The sequence below is a fragment of the Argiope bruennichi genome, chromosome 11 (assembly GCF_947563725.1).
Source record: "Argiope bruennichi chromosome 11, qqArgBrue1.1, whole genome shotgun sequence".
NCBI classification, from domain to species: domain Eukaryota; kingdom Metazoa; phylum Arthropoda; class Arachnida; order Araneae; family Araneidae; genus Argiope; species Argiope bruennichi.
In genome coordinates, this window is record NC_079161.1 from 54,358,304 (window position 1) to 54,375,327 (window position 17,024).

A 17,024-nucleotide genomic window follows, 5' to 3' on the forward strand; every position below is an offset into this window, starting at 1 on the left:
GATTGGATGGATAAATGGATGACTAGTCAAAAAAACTGTTTCCTGATTTTTCTTGCATAGAATCTTTTACTGTTTTGCAAACAGGAGCACAGGGTATGTGCTCACAAACAGTGCAGAAATGCTTCATTAGGGAAATGGGATAAAGTGAAGAATAGTGCGCCCCCGAGTTTGTCGCCAATATGGCAACCCATTGGAACGCTCTTCTAGTAACCCTAATGCTGTTTTGTTTACTACTTTTTGCAATAGTTCAGTTGTACTTAAACTACAACTATATTATGAAAAATGTTAAATTAAAAATATTAAAGAAATATCGATTAAAGATTTTAATTTTGTTCTTTATTATAATTAAAAGTTTATTAAATAAAGAAAGTTAAGCTTATAATTAAAAGTTATTTTCTTCTTTCTTTTTTTTAATGTGAATACGAACAGAAAATATTTATTCTTTTGCAATTTTTAATTGTCAGTATGCGCTTTAAAAAATCGTCTGCATTCTCACTTTAAAAGACAGCTACAATGGAATTCTTCGCAGTTCTAGTAATTCTTTTGGTGTTCTAACAGTTGGTTCCCTTCATAATTTGTTATGTCGGCAGTATTTCGAACCTGTAGAAAGGATGAAGGGTGAATTAAATATGTATATATACATATTTTTTACGAGTTCATGAAGCTAAGAAAGGATGCTTATTTGAAATTTTGTATTGAGAATGGTTTGATATCGAACCGGCAGAATAGATGAAGGATGAGTGGAATATATTTTTTTACGAGTTAATGAAGTTGGGAAAAGGATGTTTGTTTGAAATTTTGTATGGAGAATGTTCCGATTGCTTCTTTCTCCGTTCTTTCTTTTCTTTTGGTTATGTACTGTTTCTGTTATCCACACAGTCCTTATGTTCAATGTGCTAGCGAAGCTACTAGGTTCCCGCTCCCACTGCTAGCGAAGCCGTAGGAGGTTTTTTTAAATTAAAAAAATTCTGCACAGTCTGAAAAAAAAAAAATACTTATCAGTAAAAAGACCTAATTATATGGCGGGAAATGGTAACCGTAACTGTTCCGCGGAAGTATTTGTTTATTTTGTCCGCCATCTTTCTTGGCGATTTGGCATTGTTGGCGCAACTAGGAGCACACTAAAATTCACTTTTACCGGGAAATGTCCCCTATGATTGACACTATCAGAAACTTTCATATGAAATAATCTCAGCAAATTAATTGGCAATCAAAAGTAGCTAGTAATACAAACACATATAAAAAAACTGCAAAGGAAGAGTGAAAATAGTACTTATAAGAGCAAAAGAACTAAACAAAGAAATATCATAAAAATGAAATCGAAGGAAGTAAGGATTATTTACATACTTGTTAATTAATAATAAAAAATAAAGAACTTCTATTTCTAAAGGAAACTATTGCCAGCAGCATTCTATCTTCATTTGTACATTTATCTTGTAACAGCAAAACAAATAACTAATAGATATCGCAACCAATTTGAGCCACTTTTTTTTTCATCATTACCTAAATCTAATAAACTTTCAAACAAATGCTTATTTCATCACTTATTCATTGTCCAAAATATTTATGAAGCAATCATTCACTGCATATTAATATTGTTTATTTTGATAAATAAGAGTAGTTAAAAACCAGTCAAATATTTAAAAAAATACTTCTATGATTGAAATTAACATAAATTGCCATACTAATAAAATTCATATTTACTTTTTATTCCTCGCCACCACTGGATATGTTTGGAATAAGTTGTGCCTCTCATACATACAACAACATCCTGTACTCTATACCTAGTTCCACCTCCAAAAACAATAGATGCATGCACTGATTCAGTGGAACCAATCCAATTATCCTCACTGCCATCCTGCATGGAAGGATCCACCTCTGCTTCTGATTGGACAACTGGTGAGGAAGGAGGAGACCGGAGAGACAGAACTCCATATTTGCCACATTTTGCTTCAGATGGATCTAACATATCCACCTAAAATAAGATATCAGAAAACAGGAATTGTACACTTATTTTAGAAAAACTAGTATAAGAAGTGAAGGATCTCATCCTGATATCATAGTTATATATTGGCAATCAAAAAGATTGAAGATAAGTTCAATTTATAATTTGCTTCAATTATTTGATGAACAAAATAAAAAGTTCACGGAGCACTAAAATTTTTTGAAGCTGCCACCTTTACATGATGGTAATTCCTCTTCATGGCCCCTTTTGTTTGGAATAAAATATTTCAAATATAGGCATAACTTCTAAAAATGACTATTTGTATCCTAATACCTTCTAAACAGTAATGTTTATTCAACTTCACACGGTTAATGATCATTCAACTTCACAGAAATTTGTTTCTTTTATCATCAAGACTTTAAACCATTTATCAAGAAACCAAGGGTTTTGACCTCCTTAAAATTTTCTCATATACTTTCTACTAAGAATACATGTATATTATTAACTGCATGCCATTAGCAAACAATAGTTATAAAAGAGTCTATTAAATTTTTGGTGATATATTTCTTGGGGAAGATATATTGTTAGGATGCAATTAACACAAAAACCATAAAAAACTTAATGTACATTTTAGATGCCTATTTTCTCAATCCGTACATTTTGGAATGGCTATTTTCCCAATCAATTGAAACCAAAAATTGACACAAAATTATAATTATTGTCATAAAATTAAGAAGCTAATTTCATGCATTTAAAGTGAAAAAGTATAGACAAACAGATGATCAACCTCAATAAGGTTTATCTCAAAATTTGATATACAAATTTGCATATATCCACAGTTTAATTGTTAAATATGTGTATCAAATTGTATCCATCTAGCTCTCCGTGTTTTGTAATTATCATGTTAACTGATATTTGAGCAACCAGACAGACTTTCTGAGAATGAATTTCATTCAAAATTTGATAGGGCTCTACAAATTGGCTGTAAAGATCATATACCAAATTTCATCTGTCTAACTCAAAACATTTTCGAGTTACCATCTAAACGCTTTGATGATATCGCACTGGACCGACAATGACAATCAGACGCAATTAAAAAAACTTTCAAACTCAGGAAAGTCTGAAACATGAAGATACATCCAAGTCTTGATTCCCCCCCCCCAATTACAATATTTTATATATTTTTGTATACTTTGAATATGAGAAAGTAAAAAAAAAAAGAAAAAGAGGGGTGAGGGAGAAAAGAAAACAAAAAGTATATGTTACCGCCTTGTTGGCGCATTTTGTAAGGAATGTAGCAAACCTACGCTGACTTGGCTTCAGCGATAAAATTATTGTAACCCTGCTGACATGGGGTCAGTTTCAAAAACAGTTTTCGTACTGAGGAGTTCGTTGCGGGGTCGTTGCACCTCGAAGAAATAAAAGGTTGGCTTTCGAATTGTCGTTTGATTTTTAAAAGAATACAGTCCACTTATTAAAAAATTGAAATGAACCAGCTTAACTTATGGTAAATTCGTACCATAAAATTTGGTCCGTCGAGCCGGAGATTGAATTTTAATTAAATTTCGATTTGAATAGTAAATAATAATGGAGAAAGACATTACTTCGTTAAATAGGACTCGTGGTGGAATCAAGGCGCAAATAACTAGACTATTAACGTCAATAAAGGATCAGCAGTTTGAGGATGTTGAAATAGAAGAAATTGAAGTCAAGTTGGATAAAGTGCGTAAATTAAATCAACAGTTTGAACTTTTAAGACAAGACTACTACAAAGTTGTGAAAAGAGATGAAGATTTAGTGGAAATTGAAAATAGCTTCGAGGATATCGACTCGGATCTCCTAAAATTGGAGGTAAGCTTGAAAAAACTTTTTAATAATTGCATGCATGAAAATGGGAATGCAAAAATTAATAAATCTAATGATGTTAATATCAAGCTGCCAGAAATCCCATTACCAAAATTTCCGGGTAATTTTGAGGAATGGAACATTTTTAAAGCTCAATTTGATTCGTTAATTTCTTCTAACAAACAACTTTCAGAGTCGCAAAAGCTTTATTATTTACAATCATGCTTAGTTGGAAGTGCGGCTCGAATGATATCGAATGACGATACATTTCATTCCTTATTGAAAGCTTTGGAAGATAGATTTGATAATAAAAGACTTATTGTTAATACTCACATTAATGAAATATTTTCGATTGAAAAGTTGCACAATGAAATTGCCAAAGATTTAAGATCATTAGTTGATCAATTACATAAACATTTAAGAGCTCTAAAATTATTGGATTTAGATTTGGATAACCTAAGTGAAGCTATGTTGATTAACATTATTATGCAGAAATTGGATAAAGAATCGCGTAAACAATTTGAAATGACTTTGACGTCAAATGAGCTAACTGATTGGAATACCTTTATAAAATTTATTGAAAAAAGATGTCAAATCTTAGAAAATTTGCAAAGTAATATCGTTCAGCCACCAAAATCGAAATTTATTTCCCAAAGTTCTAAACCACGTACTTTAGTAACAAAGGTAAATGACACTTCATCAAAGTGTGCTGTTTGTCGTCTACCAGCAAATCATCCTAGCTATAAATGCAAAGGTTTTCTTGATTTAAATGCTGTTGAACGTTTTAATATGGTTAAAAAAACTCTCTCTGTGTGTGTTGTGCTTAAAACCAGGGCACAAATTAGCCTTTTGTCGCCAATCTAAGTACTTGTGTAACATCTGCAATGGTAATCATAATTATCTCTTGCACAGACATAACAAACCTTCGATCGGAGGAGAAAATGTTACTCATTCCGAAGCAATTCCTTCGGAGCCGAGGGCTGATTTATCCCCCACAGATGTGACCTTGGCCGATTCACAGCATACTTCCTCTGCCTGCTTACTCATAAAAAATAAAAGCGTTCTACTTCCAACTGCAATAGTACTTATTCAGAATATTTATGGCCACTTCTCGAGGGCTAGAGTAATACTAGATAGTGCTTCACAGGCAAATTTTGTAACAAAGCAGTTTGCTGACAGCGCGAATTTGCGGAAACAAAAAATAAATACATCGGTTTCTGGATTGGGAGGAATTTCTACTTCGATTGAATATGAGGCTGTTGCAAATATAGCCAATTGTAATGGATCTTTCTTTTTATCACAAACCTTTTTTGTAATAGATAAAATTACGGATATGGTTCCGGCAACAAATGTTAATTTAGAGAATTTAGAAATTCCACAGGTTATGCTTGGTGATCCGGAATTTACACGGAGTTCCAAAATCGATGCCCTTTTGGGTGCTGAAACCTTCTTTGAAATTGTTAAGGGTGAACAAATACGTTCATCTCTAAATTCATTAATATTTCAAAATACTGTATTTGGTTATGTCGCTGGTGGCTATGTAAATACAAATAATCAGGAGCCATGTACTAATTTATGTACTTTAGTTTCCCGAAATGAAAATATTGAAAAAGTAATCGAAAAATTCTGGTTAGTGGAAAATATTAGTGAAGAAAATACTATTCTTAGTAGTAAAGAAGAGTTTTGCGAGGCTCATTTTAAAGAAACCCACACCAGAAATAAGGATGGTCGATTCGTAGTTAAATTGCCGATGAAAGAAGGTTTGTTGGGTGATTCTAAAGCCTTAGCCAACGTTAGACTTAACCAAACAGTTAAGCGATTGCATAAGAATCCCATGATGAAAAATTTATATAAGGAATTTATTGCAGAATACGAAAGTTTGGGTCATATGGAAAAGGTGAATAATGACCTTTGTGAAGGATCTTATTATTTGCCGCATCATGGAGTTTATAAACCTGAAAACTCAACCACAAAATTAAGGGTTGTATTTAATGCCAGTGCCCCTAGTACATCGGGACAAAGTTTAAACGATTTCCTTCTTGCCGGTGCAGTGAAAGAAAATATTTTTGAGATAATGACTAGATTTAGGACTTATAAATACGCATTTACGGCAGATATTAAAAAGATGTACCGTCAAATATTAATTGATGAATCGCAAAGAAATCTCCTAAAAATATTATGGAAAGATGATATGAATGAGTTTCCAACTACTTATCGCCTTAACACTGTCACTTACGGCACAAAATCGGCTCCATTTTTGGCCATTCGTTGTTTGAAGCAACTCGCTTTGGATGAAGCGAAAAAATTTCCGTTAGCTTCGCAAGTTACACTAACAGACGTGTATATGGACGATTTCGTCTCGGGTGCTGCTACTTTAGAAGCAGCCCAGGAATTACAAAGGCAGTTGATACAAATGCTGAAAACTTGTGGCATGGAGCTTCATAAATGGACTTCAAATTCATCTGAACTCATAAACAATAGCACTGAGGAAACTAACCAACAATATTTTCTCGTTGATCGACATTCTTCAGTAAAGGCTTTGGGTCTGAATTGGCAACCAAAAGAAGATTATTTTCTCTTTAAGGTAGACTTAAAGATCAAGCCTTTCTACACTAAAAGAGACGTGTTGTCAGTTATCGCTCGTTTATATGATCCATTAGGTCTCGTTGGTCCTGTTATCACAAATGCCAAAATTTTTATGCAAAAATTATGGATCCAACAATTGAACTGGGAAGATACTCTCCCTCAGTCAATTCAGCCAGAATGGTCGAATTTTGTGACATCTTTGAAAGTAATTGAAAATCTCAAAGTTCCTAGACATATCTTGACAGAATCTTATGAAAGAACTGTTATAGTAGGTTATGCTGATGCTTCTGAAGCTGCTTTCGGAGCGGTAGTTTACATGAAATCTATTATGGAAGATGGTACAGCTGTCAATAAACTTATTGCCAGTAAATCAAGAGTCGCTCCCATTAAAGTAATTTCGATCCCTCGTTTGGAGTTGTCAGCGTGTCTCCTTCTGTCGCAGTTGATAGAAAGAATTCGTCCTTCTCTTCAGATGCTAATCAGTGAAACAATCTGTTACACCGATTCAACAATTGCACTTGCCTGGATAAAGACACCTCCATATAAACTAAAAACTTTTGTCGCTACTCGAGTATCAAAGATACAAACTCTCACAGAAAACTTCCAATGGAAACATATTTCTTCCCAACTGAATCCTGCTGATGTAATATCTAGAGGTTTGAACCCTCATGAACTCTTAACCAACGACTTATGGTGGCGTGGTCCTGACTATTTACTGGATTCTAAAAATTATTCTATTGTTGAACTTGATGAGTCTGCAATTTCAGATGAACAATATCTGACTGAACTGAAATCACAGTCAAACATTAGTTTATCTTCTGTAAATAATATTTCATTTCTTGAGGATTTTTTAGCCATAAGTAATGACTATGTAAAATTAATTCGTGTATTTAGTTTTATTTGCAGGTTTTTATTCAATATTAAGAATAAAACAAAAATTACCGGTCCAATCACAAATAGTGAATTGGAAAGAGCAAAAAAGAAATTAATGGAGATTATTCACGTAAGTGAATTTTATAAAGAGATAAAGGCCCTAAAAAACGGAGTAACTTTGAAGAAGGGTCCTATAAGTCATTTAAATGCCTTTTTAGATGCAGACAATTTGTTAAGAGTAGGTGGTAGATTGATTCATGCAGATGTTAGTTATAATCATAAACATCAGATAATACTGCCTAAAAAGCACAAAATTACCACTCTAATTTTCCAGTATTATCACTTAAGGAACTTTCACGCAGGACCTCAATCATTATTACATTTTGTTCGGCAAGAATTTTGGCCCATTGGAGGCAAAAATATCGCAAGAAAGGTTGTGCGCAACTGTATAACTTGTTTTAGGTGCAAACCTACTCCCTTAGACCAATTAATGGGGAATTTACCTCCAGAGCGAGTAAATCCCAACCCTGTATTTTCTAACACAGGTGTAGACTTTTGCGGTCCATTTTTCATAAGGTACAAAAATCAAAGAAAGGGTAATTTACATAAGGTGTATGTAGCTATTTTCGTTTGCCTAGTTACTAAGGCTATACATCTTGAAATAGTTTTTGACTTGACATCACAAGCATTTATTGCTTGCTTGAAAAGATTCTTCGCACGTCGAGGGAAATGCTCAGCTTTATTTAGTGATAACAGTAAAACCTTTATAGGAGCCAACAAAGAATTGAAAAAACTCGCTTCACTTGTTAATTTTCCTGATGAAAATTTATCAAGGTTTTTGGCAATGGAAAATATCTCCTGGAAATTTCTTCCCCCTCGGGCCCCTAATTTCGGAGGACTCTGGGAGTCTGGAGTTAAGTCCTTCAAGCATCATCTAAAAAGAACTGTTGCTGATGCAAAATTATTTTATGAGGAATTTTTAACTGTTATTACTCAAATAGAAGGCATCCTAAACTCACGACCTATCTCACCTTTATCTTCCGATGCTTTGGATTTAGAACCATTAACTCCAGGCCATTTTTTAATAGGCAGGCCCATAAATTCTATCCCAGAGCCTTCGGTAATAAATGAACTAGACAGTAAATTAACCCGTTGGCAAAGACTGACAAAAATAGTAGAACAAATTTGGAAACGCTGGTCGATTGACTATCTAAATCATTTGCAAGACCGAAAAAAATGGCGATTTTCAAAAAATAATATTAAGGAAAATGATATGGTTATACTAAAGGAGGATAACCTTCCACCTTTTAAATGGTGTCTTGGAAGAATAAGCCAAGTTATTCCCGGACAGGACGGCAAAGTTCGTGTTGTAATTGTCAAAACTAAAAATGGTCATTTTAAAAGACCAATCTCTAAAATTTGCCTCCTACCCATTCAGACTTGATTTTCTAATCTGTACATATAAAAACTGTATATTGTTCTGTACATATTCAAATGTTTATTTTCTATTCTTACATATTTAATTGTACATTTATGCTTTATACTTATTTATATTTCTATGTCTTTTTTTATATATATTTTCATGTTTGAAATCGAAAAAAAAAAAAAAATTGTTGTATATTGTGGATTATAACTTTGAATCCTGAATTGTAACTTGTGTTGCATAAACACGCAACGCGGGGCGGAATGTTACCGCCTTGTTGGCGCATTTTGTAAGGAATGTAGCAAACCTACGCTGACTTGGCTTCAGCGATAAAATTATTGTAACCCTGCTGACATGGGGTCAGTTTCAAAAACAGTTTTCGTACTGAGGAGTTCGTTGCGGGGTCGTTGCACCTCGAAGAAATAAAAGGTTGGCTTTCGAATTGTCGTTTGATTTTTAAAAGAATACAGTCCACTTATTAAATAATTGAAATGAACCAGCTTAACTTATGGTAAATTCGTACCAGTATATATGATTAAATACAATACAAGAAAATAAATTGAAATCCACCATCCTTTTTCCAATATAAAGAGAAAGATTAACTGTCTTTATGCGAAGATAAGGGATCATCACTGTCATCCCCATCATAATTTTACAAGCTGTCCACGAAAGTTTGTTTCGTAATGCAGACCAGTAATGAAATTTTGTACTTTTCAGGTACATATCTCTCATCATCTCTTCTTTTCTGAGGTTACCCATTCAAATTCTAACAAAGAACTCACTGATATGAGTTGCAATCAAATGCAAGTGAAAATTTCAAACTATCAGATAAATGGAAAAATAGATAATACAATTGTCTGTTCCTCAAGAAATAGGTGTGACATTTCTGCTTCTAAATTTTAAAAAAATGAAATTGAAAAAAATTATCACTCCTTAATCAATTTTCAAATAAAAATAAAAATCTTTAAATAAATTTTTTTTAAAAAATTAGATAAATTTTGAAATTTATTATATCAAAAATAAATTATGATCAATTTTAATACTTATTTTATCTTCCAAAAATGTAAACTCCCTTCAATATGACCAAATTCTTTGAGAAGCCAATTTTGGCTTGAAATGGTGGAAGGCTAATGTAGCAAGATAATATTTCACTGTAACTAATATTATTTATATATTTTATAATAACTCATCAATGATTATCTTATTAAAAATTTTCTATTAAAGCAAAAACAGTAACCACTCAACCACCAATTAACTAGATTACTCCATCGGCTAACCTAAAATATATATATATATAAAACTAGAGGTCAAATGAAATTATTAAAAAGTTCATCATGTTTGCAGAATGTTAGAGCAGATTCAAAAAGACGAGTCCCTTTTATTCTCTTCATTGTATAATGGTCTGTCTTATAATTAAATTAAAAATATGAAGTATATAGTATTTAAAATTTAACTATTGCATACCATATACAGATGATATAAACAATCTAGAGTTAATATAAGCATACTCAAAATAAGAAATAGAATAAAAGACCAATAGATATATCATTATTCCATAAATTGTATCAGTTGATAATGAAGGAAAAACAGATTTTGAAAGAGCAATAAGAGAATTATTTTAAAATTTTGGCACAAGATTTAACAAAGCTTATTTTGTGCCAAATGCAGAAAAAGAGGTTTTTAGAACCAAGCATTAGTGATATAAGATTCGTATTAAGAGTATAAGGAATGTCAATATGCAAGAAATTTTTTATAATAACTAATATTGGTAAGTCAGGTAAAAAAGAGAGGAGAACTTATGAATTTTTAGAAAAGCAACTTCAAACACTTCAAAAGAGTACACCAGAATGAAATGTCAAATCAGTAAGGAGAAGCAGAAAAAGATGCAATTTTAAAATATCCTTACTAAATGTCGACTTCTTTCCTCTCTGATTGCTACAGCATAAATACAAGTTTCAAAAAGCACTTTTTGAAACTATAAATAATTGCAACTTAAAAGCAATGAAACTTCATCACAGTTGAAAAGTCACAAAACATAAAATAATGCTGAAATAAAAAAGAAAATAAGTAAATTTAAATATTTTGCTTCAAAATACATTATTACAATAATTCGTTTAAAAAGAGTATGAAAATTAGAAACAGACATTGTTGCATACAGATGATATAATAAGTATTTTTGTACTTCTCACAGAATTAACATTAGATTTACAAAATCCATCAATATGATGAATTTTCAGTTTTATGCTTAAAAATTCTGAAATATGCAAATACCATTCTTTAGACATTACATATTTATTTTTAATGATATAATGCAGCAAATATATATTTTTGCTCATTTTCATTGGAACAACTACTATATTTTATTAATTCTAAGTTGCTGTATACCTACTTTTATAAAAATTTATCAATTTATGGGTTAATTTATATAGATCGATTATTGCAAAATAACAAACAAAATGCCAATTAAATTATGTATGTTTAGCAATGAATACATCAGCTAATGAGTTTTAATTATTTGTTTACAATTAGAGCAAACCTTATCAAAAATAATCCCTTCAATAGTAAACTTTGCACAGGGGAAAAAAAAAAATTCAAGCAAAGCTTATTATTTTAAAAAAAAAAAAAAGTGAATTTTTTAAAGGTATTATTTGGAAACTAAGCAAAAATTTGTTTTTGGAAATATAAAGATTTGAATTTTTTTTAAGGTATTTTCAAAACTTATGAAAAAAGATATTTATATATATACTCTCTATTTACCTAGATATTATGGCCAAGTCTCCAAAAAATATGGTATTGATAAAAAGAATAGCCAGCATAAATGAAGACCAATTTGGATCAGATTCTGATATAAACAAATTATGTAAAAGGAAAGAAGAATTTTCGCTTTCAATTAACTGAAGAAATGGATAGTGAATATCAGGACAAATAAAATTGTAGCTTCAATTCATTGTTTGATGTATGAAATCAAAATGTACAAAAAACGTGCCACATTAGGTTTATTAGGTTACATAAAAAAAACAGGCTTAACTACATTTACATTAAATGTAACATGTATGTATGTCAGACATGTACAGCTAAAACAGAGTTTATATGCAAAAATTATACTAAACATAGTAAATAAAAAAAATCTATAGATTTTTTAAATAAATAATTAAGAAAAAAATTCATTTTAATATAGCCGGCAAAAAGACAGATTTTAACAACAAACAAAAAAGGTACATAGTCAATACCAATAAATCTAGGGTTAAACATAATTTCATTCTATAAAACATTAATTACAGGTATTTTAAACTAAATTCTCTTTAAACACACTGTTAACTAATAATAATTTAGGAATATATTCTTACACCTTCTTAACTGTGTGTACTCATAGTTATCTCTACACTGTCATCATTGTTTAAATAGTCTATAGTTATAATTAATAATTTAAAACTATAGACGACTTTTAATACAGGGAATTATTATAAAATAAAGCTTAGAACACTTACCAATCCAACATCTTCAGTAGGTTCTAAAACTATGTGCTTCTGGAGATCATCAGAATCTGAGTAATCCCGGCAGCGGTTGACATAATAGTAAATGAACTCAGAACGTCGCAGTAAGACAAAAATAACAAAGCAAAGAACAATAAATGCAATAGAAATGCAGAAGAAAATAATTGTATTGAATTTTTCATTTTCCAAAAGAGCTTTTGTTAAAATCCTGTTTGTTGATACTAATAATCCAGCAGCACCTATAGGGAAGAAGAAAATAATAAACAATCAAAAAAAAAATTTTATGTGCAATTAAAAACATGTTAATTTGTGTTCACCTTTCAAAAGTAAAGAAAGAGATGATATTATCAATATATCACATTTAGTAAATATACCACAAATACATTCTGAAAATATTTGAAAATTTTTAAACTCCATCATCTTAAAATCAGAAAAAAAGAGGGAAAAAAAATCAAATTATTGTATTACGCAGGTAACAGTTTAATTTACTTTTTAACGTCCCTCAAATTCCCCTTTTTAAAGTCAAGTGATGATGCACATAAAACACAATACAAATAGTTACATAATAAAGTTTTCAAAAAAAAATCACAATAAAGTGAATAATATTTTATTTTTATTAGATAAAAAATTTACATATTGATCACGTCAAAATGAAGATTTGGATCAACATGTGATACATGTTGAATGCACTTAACTGGTTAAAAGATATAGAATTTGAAGTTATATTTTTATACATTTACTTTTTATTGTTGTATTTTTTAATTCGAAAAAAAAATGATTTATGAAATTAACTAAACTAATTACTAAATCTTTAGTTAATTAAATTTGTTTTTTAACAAACATTAAGTACATATATAGTTTTCATTTCGTAAAGAATCTAAATTAATATAACAAAAACAGTTAAAAATTATGGGTAATAAAACATGAATAAAGGAAACGGTAAAATACTCACTTTCCCCAGTCATAACTGCTTGTGTATAACGAGCAGGCAACATACTGGTATATCCATAGAAACTGGATTGTTGAACTAGAATACATTGTAAAAATGAAAATTCATTTAAAATTGCATCCTCAAAAATAATGTATTTATATAGGAAAATTATTAGAACAACTGGTGTCTTAAGAGGGTATAGCTGAAAAGAAAATGATAAGAGTTTGCAGTAGAATTAATTTTCAGAATCACATAATAAATTGATGAGTAAATTTAAGAAGATTTTTGGTATGTGTGAATCCACAAGATGGAATAGATTAATCTATAGAGATGTCGTGTTAATTGCAATCAGCAATTTATAGCCAAAGCTGTCATATTAATCAATTGATTATGCTTCCCAATGGTATGTAGTTAAACTATAGATTTGTCAATAATATGTAGCTACCATATATAACTTTGATCATGGAATGCATAAAGTTATTCAAATAGATAAGATTAAAACCATCAGTTTATAACTAGATCAGAAATAAGAATTCCACTCCAGACATAAAACAAGAACAACACATTTTCAAGCAAATAGATAAAATAAGGAAACTGAAAAATACAAATTGAGGTATATCTATAGGCTGCTTTTAGGACATCAAGATTATATCATATTTTTATTTGCTTTGTTTATCATACACATAATTGAATAATATTCAATAATAAAGAAAAAATAGTCATGAATTCAACCCTACAATCATATCATTTGTTTATGATATTCTTATATGAATTATTATGAATAAAGAAAAATAAGAAATATATTTCTGTGTATAAGCAAAGAATTGTTAAGATTTTTTTTTCTAAAATTAAATCAAAGTGAATTAACTTAATTACAGATCCATTCATCTATTAAAAAAAAAAAACCTTTTTATTAGCTAAGTGCAAGTCATTAATTGCTAAATACAGCACTTTTTATTTCTATATATTTCTTAAGAAAACATTAAGTTTAAATGAAATAAATTATTCTTTTTGTGAAAATGAGCTGTTTTACTTTCAGAATTGTTCAACATTGCCACTTTGAGACATTCAACAGAAGATTTATAGAGAAATGCCAAGCAGCCATGTTAATAAAATTATCTATAAATAGCATATGGAGTATTCTTATTGTATATCCATATCTAATTTTGAATTGTCCTTTTAATATATTTCAAAGTTAATTTATGAAAATGATATTTGCTCATAAAAATAAAAGTGTTGAGCAACTTTTCACTATTGTAATAAGAACTCTGAAGAAATTGTTGGTCTGTTGAGAAATTTGAGACTTTGGGAAGTTTCATATTATATATCTTGTTAATTCAGATAAGGGAAGAAGTAAGTTAATAGACAGAATTGAAGATTTTTAGAATTTTCATAATTTATAGATTGTAGAATCCTCATCAAAACATGGTTTGCTGAATGAAACAATTTATAATTGTCTAAAAGTACATAATATTGTGTTAAAAATGGATCCAAATTTGCATTGATTGTGCTCAGATTAATACATCTTTGACAGGTGGGAAATTATCAAATGTTATGTTTAACCTTATTCTAGGTTTCTCACAAGAACTTGGAACAGATGGGTCAAAAGCTGATAATTGAAACAATTCAAATCTGGAGCAATGTTTCAAAGAATAGAAAGCTTTCGCATGATATCCAAAACAAATACAAATTTGAGGTCATCATTTCCAATCATTTCCTTCCTTTCTGATAATGATAAGGAGTGTCAATGATTTTCATTATCTAAAAGGAAGGATGTACTCTTCAAATTGGCAATCCATATAACATAAAGTATCTCAAATTAATTTATTGAGCAGGAATCAGTGTTTAAATCATCAGCAAAATCTTCTGCAAAATTACACCACTCAGTTCAATTCTTAATTTCTAGACTTAGTCTAGGGTACTTTAGATATAATTATGAAAAAAAAATGTATCAAGCTTTTATTACCATTTACAAAGGAGACAGTCTGGCAGAAAACAGTGCATGGAATTAGAAGATGCATTTAGGTTTACTTACAAATATGATTATTTACAATTTAAAATTTGCCATATAAAAATTATTCTTCTCACTCATTTTTCAAACAAAAAATAAAATGACACAGAAAATAAGAACAGCATAGATCATATAAAAGAAAGCAAATAAATGAGAAAAAATGTGCTAGTTTCAGATAAAATTACCAAAGAAAAAAATAATCATTGTTGGCATCTGCTGATTTCCTGTATACCAACTTGATTGGAATATATTCCACCCATTTTACTTGCTTGGCAACATTTTCAGCTTCATGGCAACTTATTTAAAAGTCAAGAGATTTTTTAAAAATTTTTATCTCAGTTCATTGCTCAAATTTTAGGTAAATTTTTAAGGAAAAAATGCATTTATACACAGTGACTACTATTTGGAAATATACACTATTTTTCCATTATTAGAACTCAAATTGTCACCAAACTGAAGTATTAGTATCATTACATTTTAGTACCAATAATTAAGAAAACTATTGCTAAAAGTTCACAAACTTTTATTAGTATTTGACAAATTTATCTATGGGCCAGTAAGTAAAAAAGTACCAAAATAAATATGTCGATTAAAAATCACAGAATTTTTTTTTTTTTTTGAAGATTTCATTGTTTTTTTATATTTTTTTTGTTTTTTAATGGTACTTGCATGTCACTGATGAACTTTAGCTAAATCACATTCCAATGGAGAATATAATCAGTAGACTAACATATTATCTTTGATGACTGATCACTGGTTACAATAAATATAGCATCTTGGAAATTAATTGATGGTATGTAATTAATACACTACTATTTTTTCAAAGATTCCTTCAACATTCTAAGAATGCCTTAATATATATACATTATAAAAATGTTTAATCCTGACTTAAACCATTTATTTCTAGAATAAATGCATTTACAGAGAAATATTTTCGAAATCTTAACAGATTTTAAAAAAATGTTGTAGCTTTAATAAATTTATATTTCTCTAGTAAATATATACAAAAAAATGACAATATTAATCAAAAATTAGGATATATAAATTTAGGCTGAATAAAAAAAGCAATTAATATTAAAAACATTAAAAAATCAATAAAAAGATAGAATATTATCTATACATTTTGCTCACCTGTGCATCCAAAAGAAACAACAGCAACAGCAAGCAAATTGACATAATAACCTATTCGCAAATCGAATAATTCAAACCAAATTTCAAAGAACGCAACAAAGAGCAAAGTAAAAAATGCCACAACATAGCCGAATGTAATCCTCGTTTTCAGAGACAGTGTCTCAACAAGAAGATTGTTGATGATGACAGCAACAAGAGCAACTAAAATGTAAATTAAGCTCATGTCAAATACTATAGTTGTTGCTGGATATCGTGATTGGAAATAATCCACAGCTATGATAAAACTGTTGTAGGGAAGAAGAAAACCAACACCTGCTAACAATAGGGCAATATAAATACAATGACATCTGTCATTTGGCGGTCGGTTAATAGGGTCAATATTTTTTTCAACGAGTCTCTCCACATCACCGGGTCTATCTAATTGTACATATCCGCGACTGATGTTTGCATCCATATCAAATTCTTACTGCAAAACAGCTTTTAAAAATTTCGGAATATTTGTTAGAATTTACTTTTCCACTTCTTTAAAACGACGTATTTCTACAATGGAGCAGACATATTATTTAGGTATAGTTTATTGTGTATTTCCGAAATCTTTGAAAATGTAATCCACAACTAATGTTTTAAATTTTCTTCAAAAGTTTTAAATATGAAAGTGAAATAATCTTCTTTAATATATAAAATATACTAAAGCTGTCAATTCAACATGGCATATTTGTTTACCAAATAACTAAACCAGACGATGTGAAAGAGTTACGGTTAGGAGCAATGACTCGCACAAAATT

General features: G+C 30.0%; 1 protein-coding gene across 1 annotated transcript in view; it reads right to left on the reverse strand.

Annotated features, from left to right (window-relative positions):
• Nucleotides 1–16,951, reverse strand: part of LOC129956449 (equilibrative nucleoside transporter 4-like) — a 28,241-nt gene extending 11,290 nt beyond the window's left edge. The window contains exons 1-4 of the mRNA XM_056068331.1: nucleotides 16,240–16,951; nucleotides 13,119–13,193; nucleotides 12,161–12,405; nucleotides 1,705–1,975 (exon numbers count right to left, since the gene is read on the reverse strand). Coding sequence (XP_055924306.1) covers nucleotides 1,705–1,975; nucleotides 12,161–12,405; nucleotides 13,119–13,193; nucleotides 16,240–16,693 — 1,045 coding nt within the window. The 5' untranslated portion in view covers nucleotides 16,694–16,951. The remainder of the gene's footprint in view (nucleotides 1–1,704; nucleotides 1,976–12,160; nucleotides 12,406–13,118; nucleotides 13,194–16,239) is intronic.
• Between the last annotated feature and the right edge of the window lie 73 nt (nucleotides 16,952–17,024).